Source organism: Onychomys torridus, chromosome 19 (assembly GCF_903995425.1).
Source record: "Onychomys torridus chromosome 19, mOncTor1.1, whole genome shotgun sequence".
NCBI classification, from domain to species: Eukaryota; Metazoa; Chordata; class Mammalia; order Rodentia; family Cricetidae; genus Onychomys; species Onychomys torridus.
Window position 1 is genome coordinate 9512178 of NC_050461.1, and position 15171 is coordinate 9527348.

Genomic DNA, 15171 nt, shown 5'->3' on the forward strand with positions numbered 1-15171 from the left:
AGAAATGGCTACTAAAGAAGCTAGAGATTGTCAGAGATAGGTTGTAGTTAGGCTTTGGACCTGCAACTTTCCAATTCTCCACAGTCACTGAAGTTCTAGTGAGTTAGAAAACCAAGTGGGGGTGGGGGTGGGGTGGGGGACTGGAGAGATGGCTCAGTGGCTAAGAGCACTGGCTGCTCTTCCAGAGGACCCAGGTTCAATCCAGCACCCACATGGCAGCTCATAACTGTCTGAAACTCTAGCTCCAGGAGATTAGACACACACAGACATACATACATGCAGGCAAAACACCAATGTGCATAAAATAAAAATAAACAAAAAAAAAAAGAAAAGAAAACTATATGGAAGGTTCAGTGTAAAGTAGAATTTTCTTTTTCATTTCCAAGCAACTTCTGTTCACACATGGCTGCATTGTTTCTGAGCCTGTGGCGTGGTGGCTGGAAGATGGAGCAGCAGAAAGCTGCTCACCTCCTGGTTGCCAGGAAGCAGAGAGTTCACTTTTTATAACAAAGACCCTCCCCTCCAAGCCGCTAATTTGTGAATGGATGAACTCATTGATGGGGTCTGAGCCCCTGACCCATTTACTTGCCTAAGGCCCACCTCTGAACATTGTTGTTTTGGGGACTGAGCTTTCAACCCACAAGTGTTGGGGGGACCCTTAAGTTCCTAGTCATAGCAGTCATGTTGGTGATAAATGTAGTTGCTGGGTTAGGGCCCAGGCCTTGGAACATGGACACCAGTGTTCCTTGTTTCTATTCAGAGCAGACAGCGGCCACTGCGGTGGAGCCAGAACCTCCCCAGGCGACACTGTGGCAGTCACATCGGTCACCCGCGACGGTTTAGCTCATGAATCATCTTTTCACTCCATTCTATGTTGTTAAGTCACAGTAAAATATGCTCAAAATTGGGCAGTTTACAGTCCTTGGAGGCCGATCCAGATGACCGAGTCTGTAGTCTGATTTCTGACTTATAAGGAAGATCTTTTTAGTAAGTTCTTTCAATGGCATGAAGACTTTAAACATTTTAGGGGCTAGAGAAATGACTCCGTGGTTAATGCATTTACCACTTTTGTAGAGAACCTAGGTTCAATTCCAGAAGCCACAGGAGAGCTCAGAACCGATCAGAAACTCCAGTTCCTAGGGGGATCTGACGCCCTCTTCTGGCCTCCAGAGGGCATTGCATGCACATGGTGCACAGACGTAATTCAGTCAAAACATTCATACACATTAACAAAATCTGTTAAGACTTTAAAAACTTTCGGGCCAGAGGGATCACTCAGCTTTTAAAGGCTAAGGCTCAAAATCAAAACATCAAATAAAGCTTCAAAGGTTTTAAAGTATGATCCTCAAATGGGCAATTAGTTCTGAAACCACCTGGGTACTCTGGCACTCCGAGTCTCCTTCGAGGGGTTATAGAAGATTCTGGAAAGGTAGTTGTTTTGCTGAACTATGATCTCATTAGAGAGAAACCTCTAACTTCTCCCAGCTCTCAGTGTGTGCCTTGGTCCAGGTCCAGGCTTCTCATTTCCACAGTGATGGCAGAAACCCGTCCTGGGGACCAAACTCAGGTCGCTCGACTTCACAGGGCACGTCTTCACCACTGAGCCATCTCTCCGGCCTTGTACTGTTTTAACTGTTCTGAGAGCAGTGAGAGATCTTCTTAGTGAAACCCTGGGAGGAAATGTAAATCACTTCTTAGACTGGGAGCTTGAGAGTGTCTTCTCTTTCCTTGCTTCAAAATGTCTTTCCTAGTGTCAGCCAAGCACAGGTGAGAGAGCACGCAGGCACCCACTGATAGACGGGAGGGGGGTCTTCACACAGGCACCCACTGATAGATGGGAGGGGGGTCTTCACACAGGCACCCACTGATAGATGGGAGGGGGGTCTTCACGCAGGCACCCACTGATAGACGGGAGGGGGGTCTTCACACAGGCACCCACTGATAGATGGGAGAGGGGGTCTTCACACAGGTGCCCACTGATAGATGGGGTAGTGTGGGAGTGGGGGGGATGGTTGGTGTTTTCACACACAGGCACCCACTGATAGACGGGGTTCTTCAGTTTGGCTCCTGCAGTGGAAACCACACATCTGCTGCATGTGCACTGGACCGTAACATCTGGGCAGCTACTCTCCTCTGTCCGGACAGCTTTCTCAGAACTTGACTGGAGGCCTCCTGAGAGCCTTTGGTTGGTGGTCTGCAGCTGGGTTTATCTGTGAAGCACCTCTCCTGCCCGATGTCACTGATCCCCAGGCTTCTGAGGAAGTGCGACGGTTTCTCCTTTCCACTGAGTGATATCTTGGTCATATTTTATCTGTTTTCTTCACTTTTCCTCTGCACATGCCCTCTTCCTTCATCTCTTCATTTCTTGTTTTTCTTGAATTCTTCCCATGCTTTTCCTCTTTCTTGTGTCCATTCTCCCTCCTCCCCATTTTGTATTCCCGCCCTTCTCGGCGGTAAACTTGCCTTTACCTTTGGTCTTCTTTGCTGCTTCCTAAACACCTCTTGCTGTTTGTTAGTTTTTGTTCAGTAAAGTCTCTAGCTGGCCCAACCCCATGTGTGTTGCACGACCCTGGACAACCAGCATGAAATTTCGTTACTTTTTGAAAATGTTTAAGCTCTGTAGACCAGGCTGGCCTCGAACTCACAGAGATCCGCCTGCCTCTGCCTCCCGAGTGCTGGGATTACAGGCGTGCGCCACCACCGCCCGGCTTAGGCACTATTTCTTTAACTGTAGTTTCCTGGGTTCTGGGAGTGTAGCTCAGTGATAGATGGTGTGCTTAGCATGCACACATCCTGGGTTCGACCCCCAACACCGAAACCTATTCTGCCTGTACCCTCTTGACGCCACTTCAACCGCACGTCCATTAAAGCATTTCACATTGCCTCATAAGGACCCAAATGGGGCCCCTTTGGGTTTCATCCTTGTTTCCTGTTGGTGCTTTGTTGTGTGGAGGAGTTCCCATTGCTATGTCTCCAAGTGTACCAACTTTTCTCATGCTGTGTCTGCTCGACTTCTAATCTAGTCCATTCAAGTTTTGGTTTCAAATATGTGTTTGTTTTTAGACTTCCCAAATCTCTCCTGGCTATGTTCACATTTGGCTTTCAGTCTTTGAACATGCTGAGCATACTGTGAAATACCTTTAAAGGTTTCTGCTTGTTAATTTTGTTACCTCTGTCAGCTCTTGGGTTCTCATCACTAATATTTCTTCTGTCCATAGGTCGTTTTTTAATTGTTCCTTTTCATGTCTGATAATTTATAAATGAATGCTAAAAAATAAGCAAAATTTCACTATTGGGTACCATATAAATATATTTTGTTTTTTGAGACAGAGTTTCTCTGTATAACTGCTCTGGTTGTTCTGGATCTCACTCTGTAGACCAGGCTGGCCTCGAACTCACAGAGACCCACCTGCCTCTGCCTCCAGAATGCTGGGATTAAATGGTAGAGCCTTCACACTGGTGGTTGAACTTGACCATCCTGCAGCCCTGTAAGAACTCTAGGGTTGCCGGGTGGAGGTCCCAGTCGGTTACTGTCTGCACAGCCCTCCTGGCGTTTAACCTGCTGTGTGCCCGGCTAGACACTCAACAGCGGACCAGTTTCTCTGCATGGCTTCCTCCTCTCGGGGCTGCAGACTACAGTCTCCCTGGCTGTGCTCCTCACGTTTCAGTTTCGCTCTCCTTAACTCAGAGAGATCCCTTCCATGCTCAGGGTTCTCCTCTGCTTCCCGGGCCTCAGAAGCAGGAGTGAGGCTCTCCTCCTGGGAACCATGGCGATGTGGTTCTCTTCTCCATGGCACTATGAAGTTCAGGGTTGGAAAACGGTTGCCTCATGTATTCTGTCCAATTTGCTGCTTGTGAGGAAAGAATCTGACAGGATTCGTTTCTTCACAGACAGTGTGAGTTTTAGTACCAGAAAGAAAATACAGAAATTAACTTTTCAGAAAGATATCTGCATGACTGGCCTGAATCCTCCTGCCTCAGTCTCTTGAATGCTAGGGTTATAGAAATGGGTCACTGCATTTAACTATTTTTAGTTGTAAGCAAGGTTTTTTGGTCTGATTTTATAAGCTACAGTCGTACTGTGTTTGTGCATGACATATGTGTGTAGGACGTGCCATGGTGCACATGTGGAGGTTAGTGGACACTTGTGGAGTTACTTCCTGCCTCCCACCTTTGCAGGGGTCTCTGGGATCAAACTCGGGTCATCAGGATTGCAAAACAAGTTCCCTTACCCAAAGAGCCACCTCCCTGGCCCATTAATCTTACTTGTAATGTACTTTTGACTCATAGTTTTTGGTATGTGTGTGTGTCCACATGGATGCATGGGTACATGCGTGTGCTTGTGTGTTTCTCAGAGGAAAACCTCATTCCTCGGGTGTTGTTCACCTTCTTCTTTTGAGACAGGATTTCTCACTAGGAGTTTGCCAAGTAGGGAAGTTGAGTGGCCAGTGAGCCCCAGAGAGCTGCCTGTCTCGGCCTCTTCAGCATTCTGAGTACAGCCACAACTGGCTTTTTCTTTTCCTTTTTTTAAAAACATGGGTTCTGGAGATGAAACTCAGGCTTTTGTACTTGCATGTAAAAAGCATTTCACTGATTGGGCTGTTTCTCCCGCCCATAATTTCAGTTCTTTAACCCCAAATTTCAGCTTGACGTTACACCCTCTGATATCCTAATTCATCAGTAACTGATGGAGGAGCTTATGATCAGCCGACCCAGCAGCAGCCCAGAGATTTAGACGCAGCAGCAGCAGCAGCAGCAGCAGCAGCGGGAGACCAGAGATTTAGATGCATCCTCTTCATCTTGCTTCACGTTTGAATGAACTTGAGCCAGACTTCATTTGATGGTGCTGCTGTAGGGGAAAAAATGTTTTCACAGCAACCAGATATTGGTTTACCTATTGTTAGTGTTCTTGGACTCAATTGAGGCTTTGTCCTGTAATCATATCCTGGTATCTTCTTATTTCTTATTTTTGTTGTTGGGAAAGTATTACACAGAGAGAATTACACACCTGGTCCAGTGTAAACATTTGCACATGCTGAGGTGGAAGCGACTCTGCCAGACCAGCCAGACCATGGATGAGCTCCTCCCTCTTTACAAGGTAGGACGCGGAGAGCAGGCCTGTGGGCTCTCTACATGTGTTTTTGTTGATGTTGTTGTTGTTTTGTTTTGTTTGAGCTGAGGATCGAACCCCAGGCCTTGCACTTGCTAGGCAAGCGCTCTACTACTGAGCTAAATCCCCAACCCCTACATGTGTTTTTTAAAGACTTGATTTTTATTTTAAATTGGGGGGGGGGGGGGCGCTACTCTGCATGAATGCAGTGCTCATAGAGACCAGAAGAGGGCATCAGATCTCTCCTAAAACTGGAGTTACAGGTGGCTGTGAGCTGCCTGGTGAGGGTGCTGGAAACCCAACTCGGGTCCCCTGAAAGGGCAGCAAGCATGTTTAATAACTGAACCATCTCCAGTTGCTATATATATACACATTTTCTCCATGAAACAGCATGGGCAGCAAGCATCTGTCACCCCATTAATTGGTGGGGGTGGTTCTGATGTCCTTCTCCTCACAGCCCCATGATTGTCCCCTGAAGCCACTTGCAGGGTTGAAGAGGACTGTGTTAGACCAGTATTTGCTCAAAGATGTCCAAGTGCCTTTGCTCCCCACCTAGCACCTGCACACAAGCTCTCAAGGTCCCTTTGTGGGAGAATGTGGTATCAAGCTTCCACAACTACAGACACACCAAATGAGGAACCACACGTGTCAGCCTGCCTTCCTAAGGACAAGAAAGGAACTAATGGGTCTGCCTTCTCATGTGTTCTGCCGCAAGAAGACATGTGTTCATACCTTAGGTAGCAGAAGACAAAGATTCTTCCTTTTGTTGTTGAGACAAGGGCTCACTACGTAGCCCAGGCTGTCTTGGAACTCACTGTGTAGTCCAGGTTGGATCACAAAGATCCATTGGCCTTTGGTTCTCAAATTCTGGGGTTAAAAGTGTGTGCCACCATGCCCAAAAGATTCCTACTTTGAAACATGAGCTCTGACGTAATTTTTCCATAGAGGACATGCATTTGTCCCCGTAGACCCAGGGCCGGAAGCTCAGAGGCAGACTCCTGCTACCAAACAACTTTCTGCTCAACTTGCTATCCCTCAGAGTTGGGAGAGTATGACCATCTATCATCCAAACCCAAACTGTTGAAGAACTTGGGGATTCCAAAAGCCCTCCCCCCCTTTTTTTTGAGACAGGGTTTCTCTGTAGCTTTGAAGGCTGTCCTGGAACTCACTTTGTAGACCAGGCTGGCTTTGAACTCACATAGATACACCTGCCTCTGCCTCCCGAGTGCTGGGATTACAGGCATGTGCCACCACCGCCCAGCTCCAAAAGCCCCTTATTCAACCCCCAGACAGCATTGCAGAGAGTGTGGCTTGCCAACAGCCCATGGTCTGTCTGTATCTCCTTCAAACAGAAACAAGTCGACTACATCATGCAGGAGTTCAATGATGCAGTTCAGAGGGCGGACAGACTGTCAACTGCGAGAGACAACTTCCTTACAGGAAAAAGCAATCCTCCCACCCTCGTGACACCGGAAGACCTGACGATTTACACCAGGTGGTTAGTGTGCCACCTGTACTCGCTCAGGACCATCCATCACTACCTGCAGGTAGTACGGACCACAGCGTGCTAGTCTAGGCCCTCGGGGGAAGGGGGAGCTCAGTGTCTTACACCATCTAGTTGGGGATGTTCACTGCTCCATGCTCTACCTACAAAAGACAAGAAAATGACAGGCTGCTGGAGTCTGGGAAAACACCCTCACCAAACACAGGCTCCTTCAGAGGTCCCTCTCACATCCTGGTTTATACCCACTTGGTGCTCCATTGGTTTCTTAGGACTCACTCATGTTCTTCATGAGTTGGACACACTCTCCTGCTTGTCAGTATTTAATGAGGAAATCATATGTCAGGATACTTGCCCGAGGCCCACACAGCAAAGACCTGTCCTTTGCTGAAAAGTTAACAGGGTCCTGGGCTGGGGGGAAGAGGGTAAGGAAGTTTCTATTACAATATGCTGGAATAAGAAAGAACAGGGCTGGACGTGGCCATGCTGCCTCATCCCAGCCCCTGGCTGACGTATCAGGAGAGCCTTGATTCTGAGGCCAACCTGAGCTCCACCGTGAGTGGGGGGTTAGCCTTGTCCACAGTAAACACTTGTCTCAGAAAGTAATGACTAATAAATAGTAAGGTAGCTGCAGCAGCTCAGTGGGAGAAGATTCAGGATAGCCTGAGCAGGGCCAGGAGTTCAACTGCCAACACTGCCAGGGCCAGGGGCAGGGGAGCGATGGGGTAATGGGGTGAAAAGGTTACAAGGGAGAGCCCCTAAGTCAGGTGAGAGGATCAGGAAAGTAACTTGATCTCATTTCCTGAAACCTGGTGGTCACCCAACTACATCCCCTCTTCAAAGCCACCCAGCCACGGTGGGCAATACTTCTTTCTCTCCACAGTCATATGATATAGCACGAACACGTGCTCCCAAATCTGAATCCACCCCTTAAATCTGACTCCTTTCTCTTCACACCCTGAGCACCCACACAGCACCTTTCCCACCCATGTGCATGACCATGGTTGGTCTGGCTGGAGGGGGAATACTTCAGAACCACCCAGCTCCGCCCTCTGTCACTGTAGGTTTGTTTCTAAGGTCCCACCCAGTCTCCCTCCTTTCTCGGTCACACGGAAGGCTGCGGTGTCTGTGAACACCAGGCTGACATGTGTGCTGTGGGCTGTCTCTGTAGGCTCTCCAATGCTTGCCCATCTCCAGAGTGCTGCAGAGTCTGGCTCATAACCGATGCTCTGAATCCAGTGAGGAACAAGAAAAAGCCTGTGTTGGTGACCTTAACTCTGGATCTCCTGCTCCTACGGATGCCAGCATTTCAGGTAAGAATTTGGTCCTTTTAGGGTGGAATGGAGAAAGGAGGGCTGTGGTTTTGTGCAGGGCCTCTTTTGTCCTATGATATTCCAGAACATTTCCTATATGCCAAAAATCTTCATAATAAGTGTAATTTAATATTAATAATCCCTGATGGAAGACAGTGGCTGTAGACATGTCTGTCTCCATCTTTAGAACCAGCACCCTCTAGGCTGCTTTCTGTCATGGCCTTACATAGTCCTGCAAGTTACTTCCTTGGGCCTCAGTTTACTCATTCCCATATTAATCCTTTCAGACGAAATGATCTCCAAGACCCTGGTAGGTCAGGTTTAGTATTACACAATTGCCAGATAATTTACATCAGAATCAGTTTCCCAGTCTCTCTACTCTTACTTTACATTGCAGAGAACTGAGAAGCCTGATCAGGTTTCTGCTGTGAGGACACTTGAGTGACACACCATTATATACAGAATATCCCAGGATCACCACCTAGACAGGCAGCCGACCCTAGTGTGTGTGTGTGGGGGGGGGGGGCGACTTGATTTCTTCAAGAAGTTTACTGTGAGTTAGCCAGGAAAAGCAAGCAGAGGCTCTGATTAACTTGTCACTGGCATAATTCACTCACCACAGAACCACAGACAGGGTTGCCCCACTGTCTGAGTTGGGGTTCCTATTGCTTCGACAAAACACCGTGACCCAAAAGCAAGTTGGGAAGCAAAGGGTTTATTTGGCGTACACTTCCAGATCACAGTCCATCATTGGAAGAAGTCAGGGCAGGAACTCAAGCAGGGCTGGAACCCGGGGGCAGTAGCTGATGCAGGAGCCATGGAGGAGTGCTGCTTACTGGCTTGCTGCTCATGGCTTGCTCAGTCTGCTTTCTTATAGAACCCAGGACCACCAGCCCAGGGATGGCATCACCCACCATGGGCTGGGGCCTCCCCCATCCATCACTAATTGAGAAAATGCCTTACAGCTGGATCTCATGGAGGCATTTTCTCAACTGAGGCTCCTAGCTTGTGTCAGGGGTCAAGTTGGCATTTAAAACCAGCCGGTACACCCACTGAGACAGTCCCCGAGAGGCCTGGTGGACTTCTCTGTCTGGTGGGCTTCTCTGTCTGGTGGGCTTCTCTGTCTGGTGGACTTCTCTGTCTGGTGGGCTTCTCTTGAGAGCTGTAAGATTGTGAGGAGTCCTTGCACCTTCCCAGAGAAATCTCAGTGGGGACTGGGGAGTGGGCAGCATGAAAGACCAGCCAGGTAAGGTGCCCTTGCCTTGGAGACGCCAGGGGAGAGCAGAATGGCTCTCCACCAGCAGAGGGCGTGCTTTCAACTCTCTCCAAGGCCATCTACCGTGTGTCTCTCTCTCTCTGGTCTTGATAGTGGATGTTTTTCAGGGCCAGGAAGAAGAGATGCTGCCTGCGTCCTGCCGCAGCATGTGACCGAGAAGGAAGAAGTGAAACCCCAGCTGAGGCACCTGCTCTCGCATTTCCACATCCCCTACGACTTAGAAAAGCTGAGTGACTCTGCCGAGGAGATGGAACTCTTTTCTTTGGTACATGCACTCTTACTATAAATATGAATGGGGGGCAGAAAGCATCAGTATTTACTACAAAGTTGCTTGTCTGTTTGTTTGAAACAGGATCTCATGTAGCACAGGCTGGCCTCAAGCTAGCTGTGTAGTGGTGGATGACCTTGAACTTCCCATCTTCCTGTCTCCACCTCCAGAGTATCTGGGTTACAGGTGTTTGCTGCCACACTGCCTCAAAGCTGTTTATTTTTTTCTGCCAATGCTTGTTTCTAGAGAAATAAGATACAAAGTAATAAGCCATCTTCCTATCCAGGAGAGTAACCAGAACTTGTGACTATAATGAACCAGAAGGGTTTTACCTTTCTGTTTTCCCCCTGTAGATTTTAAAGAAAAAGGTAAGATATGGCCTGGAGAAGATATAAATGTACTCCAGGTTTGACAGACATGCCTGCAAGTGTTGTCAAGCATGGGTAGCCCTCTGAGCTAAGAAGAGATGGAAGGACATGTTCTTGACATACTAAATAAGGTTATACCCAATGGCACGCAACGCACCGTGTGTTCTGAGGAATGCAGTCATGCTCCCCCTCCCCCGCCCCCCACTTCCCACAGTAACCCGCTGCTGCACTTTCTTAAACAGAAAACCTCACAGTATCAAAAGCTGGGTCGAGACTCCTTTCCAAGGGGAAAATGGGACGGTGGATACAGAACTTCAGATTTATAACTTAAAACACAACGACAGTGCTGTCCACATCTTGCTAGCTCTAGCTGTACATTGTTTGCAAGATAAAAATGATCAGCTGGCTGACCCGAGCAGGCGGCAATCTAGCTTGGGTGCTTTTGAACGACCTTGGCATGTGAAGGCTCCACTTTCTCTTCTGATACCCGCGCCTGTGCTTCGGGAGGAGCTCACTCGGTAGAGAGCTGACCTTGAGGGCCCTGTGTGTTTGTCTTCATGCCAGCATCATTTACCAGGGCTGCACTTTTTGTGTATAACACGTTCTTTAAGCTCACTGGACCTGGCATGATCTCATTCCTCTGGCTTCTTGGAAGATGGTGGCAGTGTATCTCTTCTTCTCCACCTCTGTTTCTCTTCTTCTCCCTTCCTTCTCTCCCTCCCTCCCTCCCTTCCTCCCTCCCTCCTCTCTGCTCTCCCTCTTTCTCCTCCTCCTTCCCCACTCCTCCTCTGAGAGTCTTCTATGCAGCCCAGTGTCCTAGCTAGGCTACTGTTGCTGTGGCTGGACACCATGGCCAAAAGCAGCTGGGAGAGGAAAGAGTTTAATTTAGCTTACACTTCCATATCACAGCCCATTGAGGGACGCCAAGGAAGGAACTCAAGCAGGGCGGGAACCTGGAGGCAGGAGCTGATGCCGAGGCCATGGAGGAGTGCTGCTTACTGGCTTGCTCCTCACGGCTTGCTCAGCCTGCTTCTTGTAGAACCCAGGACCACCTACCCAGGAATGGCACCATCCACCATGGGCTGGGCCTTCCCCCATCAATCACCATCAGCAAGGATTCGGTGAAACCACTGAACTAGACCACTCCATGAGTAGGCAGAAAGGTTTATTGGGGGTAATGCTGTCAATGCAGTCTCTGGGGGTGAGGGTTGCAGCAAGCTGGCACCAAGTTTCAGTTTTTTAAGGAGATAGGTAGCAGCTCAGGGTGGGGGTGCAGGGTGGGGTGTGAGCCAGAAGAGCCTGGGAGCTAGCATGGGAACTTTGATCTGTTACAGGCTTGTTTGAGTTAATAAGCAGTTGCCCATAGAAGGCCATAAGGGACAAACAGAAATGTGCTTTATAAGGTTCCTGAAGAATGCTGAGTTTAGGGCTGGAGAGATGGCTCAGAGGTTAAGAGCACCCACTGCTCTTCCAGAGGTCCTGAGTTCAATTCCCAGCAACCACATGGTGGCTTACAACCATCTGTAATGAGATCTGGTGCCCTCTTCTGGCCTTCAGGGACACATGCAAGCAGAATACTGTATACATAATAAATACATAAATCTTAAAAAAAAAAAAAAGAATGCTGAGTTTAGGTAGCAATCCTTCTGTTTACCTAGTCACAGTCCAGTCTGAGCTGAGCCTAGTGTCATTTAGGACACTGTCAGCAGCTCTGCCCCTTGGGGGCGCCACTTCATACCTAATAATCACTAATTAGGAAAATGCCCAACAGCTTGCTTCCAGCCGCCAGATCTCATGGAGGCTTTTTCTCAGCTGAGGCTCCCTCCTCCCTCTGATGACTCTGGCTTATGTCAAATTGACATAAAACCAGCCAGCACACCCAGGCTGGCTACCAAACGTGCAGTCTGCTTGCCTCAGCCTCCCAAGTAAGTGCTGGGATCACAGGTACGTAGCACCATGCCCAGAATTCTTGTCCTTTTTATGTAACCAATGTTAAAAGAATGTGAGACCCCATCACCCCCACAAAGCAGGCTTGTTCCCAAAGAGCAGCTTGGGTCCTTTCATGGCAATAATAGTTCCTAGTTTTGATTTTCTTAGAGCAATATTAGCTTTGCTCCCTGGATGATCAGTCACATTCCAGTGTGCATGCATGCGTGTGTGTTTGTGTTTTGTGTGTGTGTGTGTGTGTGTATGCATGTGCATACACACACTTAGATCTTTTTTTTTTTTCTGGTATTTTAACGCCTTAGGACAGGGTCAGCCAACTACAGCCTGCAGCTCACCACTGGATTTTCCAAAATAAAACTCTATTGGCGTCCAGCTGTATTGGTCCGGTCCACCTAGTATAACAGGAGTCCACAAACTGAGTGGCTTCAGCCAACAGTTTCTTCCTGTCCTGATGGTTGAGGTTGTCACAGCTGAGGCCCATTTGGTGCCTGGGGAAGGCTCACTTTCTGGTACATAGATGTTAACTCTGTGTGTGTGTGTGTGTGTGTGTGTGTGTGTGTGTGTGTGTGTGCCTTCCCTAGTAGAAGGGCTAAGGTCTCTCAAGGGCTATCCCTTTTCATGAGAACTAATTACCTCCTCAAGTGCCTTCTCCCAGTCCCTTCACCTGGAGAGGGCGGTAGGATTTCAACACACTAATTTTGTGGAAACATAAATATTCAAATGCAAGCAACCCTATGCCTGTTTATGTGTTATCTGTGTCTACTTTCATACCACAGGGGCAAACTTGAATAGTTGTGGTCTGCAAAACTGAAATATTAACTATCTGACCTGTTAAGAATGATTCCAAAGCCCAGCCCTCCACTAATGTCTCTGAAGCACCCTGCAGGATGGATGTGTCCAAGGCTGGGCTGTGTGTTGTGTCTACTTGTCACACAGAGATGTTGGGCACATGACATGTAATTAGTGCAAGTGAGAAACTAAAAGTTCCCATTTTAACTAACTTACAACAAAATGTCAATCACCAATCCCACGTGGCTAGAGGCAATGGTGTGGTATCATCTACCCTCAGGTGCACCAGCATCAACTAGAAGAATCCTCAGCTCTGAAACCCACAAACATGCAGACTTCTTTGCTGAGGCTCTGGTGCCTAGCATGGTGGGTAGGTTCTTCATATGTGTGTTTGTGTATGCATGTATATGGGGTTAAATGCTCACGACATATGGTTACCATTTTACTCCTGCTAAGTGACATTGAGAAGTTTCACACTGTTGTTAAACTGTCACAGTGCACTGTGGCAGAGTCCCAGTAGACAAGAAGGGCACTGGCAGCAGGAAGTCAGCCTTGTAGCCTCTGCCTGAAGGTCAGAGGTCAGAGGTCAGAGGTGAGAATGAGGCAGGTACCTTAAGTTCTGACAATGTAGCATCTTTTTTTTTTTTTAAGCTGAGGATCGAACCCAGGGCCTTGTGCTTGCTAGGCAAGCACTCTACCACTGAGCTAAATCCCCAACCCCAATGTAGCATCTTAACTCTTCTCACTAGAGATAACGTAGGCTTCTGAGAGCATGATTTATTTAACCCTTAGATGTTCTGGTTTACCAGGTGGTTAGAAAAACTGAACACTTCCCCAAAGGTGGGCAGTTTACATCCTGCTTATATTTGAAGTCCAACCCAGATTTATACAGGTGGACATGCTCAAGTGTTTCTGATCTTTGGCGAAGACACTCAGCACAGGTGAGGCATGCTGGCCATCCTAATGAACTGACAGCAAGCGCCACGCAGAGATGTCCATGCTAAGTACCATCCTAACAAAGGTCTCTCCATGAGTCAGTTTCCTTCCAGGGCTCCTTCAGAGACAATCAGTAGGGGCTGGAGAGATGGCTCAGCGGTGAAAAGCCCGGCTGCCCTTCCAGAGGTCCTGGGTTTGATCCCCTGAACCTAGAACCATAGAGGTTCACAATCAATTATAACTCCAGTCCCAGGGGATCCGACACCTTCTTCTGGCCACCTAGGTCACTGAACACATGTGATGCAAAGACATACATGCAGGCAAAACACCCATGTGTATAAGACAAAAACTAAAGGTAAAATTGTTAGAAACAGAGAGAGAGAGAGAGACAGAGAGAGAGGAGAAACGGAGAGAGAGAAGAAAGAGAGAGAGAGACAGAGAGAGAGAAAGGGAGAGACAGAGACAGAGACACAGAGAGAAGAGAGAAAGGGAGAGACAGAGACAGAGACACAGAGAGAAGAGAGACAGAAAGAGAGAGAGGGAAGAGACAGAGAGATGGGGGAGGACCAATTCCTTTTTTATGTGTACGTGTGCACGCGTGCATGTGCAGTGCAGGCCTGTGCATATGTGCGTGAAGACCAGAGGAGGAAGTTGGTGTCCTGATCTATCCTGACCCTGCCTTATTCCTCTAGACAGGGTCTCCCATTGAATTTGGAGCGGGGCTGGTGACCAGCAGGACTCGGTGAACCTCCCATCCCCCACCCAACAGTGATGGGCTTACACACATGTGGTCATGGCTGGGTGTTTGTTTGTTTGTTTGTTTGTTTTTAACATACCTGTTGGGATCCAAACTCAGGTCCTCATACTTGGGCAACAAGTCTCCCCTCCCCTCCTCCTCCCTCTTCTCCATCTTTCTCTTCTTCCTCTCTCCACACTTCTTCCTCCTCCTCCTCCTCCTCTTCCTCTCTCTCCCTCCTCTTCTTTTAATTTTTATTGGCATTTAAGAGAAAAAAAAACAGAGCAAACAAGCTATAAACATCAGCATCTGCCTGAGAAGGAAGATAGAGGGAAACAAAAGAAAGCAGCATAATGCAGACTTAGGCACAGAGGTCAGCTAACATGGCGGCAAGCCCCACATGCGGGAGATCACGTCAGAGGGAGAGCAAAGCTCGGAGTGTTGGGTAAAGCATGATTCAAATGGACAAGGAAAGAAGGAAATGAACGTTACACTTTTCAGAGCACTGTGGAAAAGCAGGCACCTTCTGAAGGCTGCAGCTCTGTAAGCAGCTAGACTGAGGCTGGGGATCCTGGGAAGATCCCATCCCTCTCTTCTCAATCCTCTTCAGGTTTCTCAGAACTTCCAAAGCATCTTCACGGAGCAACAAAGGATGCGAACATTCCAAGACTACGAGGCTGGGAGAGCTAAAGTGCAGAATTTGTCAGGACCTGCCACTACCCTGAAAAAGAGAGCCGCCTGGGTTCCCTTCGTGAAGGTAGGAGGCTGTAGGGGCAGTCACCTGCCAGTGACGTCAGCAACGCCAAAGTGAGCAGGCACCCCGGCAACACCGGGTCTTCTGGTCTCTTCTGGTCCCTCTCCTTAGTACCCTGAGCAAATTGTCCTCTGGGACCTAGGGGACAGGTTTCCTGTCCTCCATGGAGACCA

At 48.4% G+C, this 15171-nt stretch overlaps 1 protein-coding gene across 1 annotated transcript in view; it reads left to right on the top strand.

Moving 5' to 3' along the window:
* The window catches only part of LOC118570606, a 173289-nt gene that overhangs the window by 23431 nt on the left and 134687 nt on the right, over positions 1-15171 (top strand). Inside the window, 5 exon segments of the mRNA XM_036169266.1 lie at positions 4985-5098; positions 6463-6657; positions 7783-7924; positions 9308-9465; positions 14855-15001. Of these exon segments, the coding sequence (XP_036025159.1) occupies positions 4985-5098; positions 6463-6657; positions 7783-7924; positions 9308-9465; positions 14855-15001 (756 nt within the window).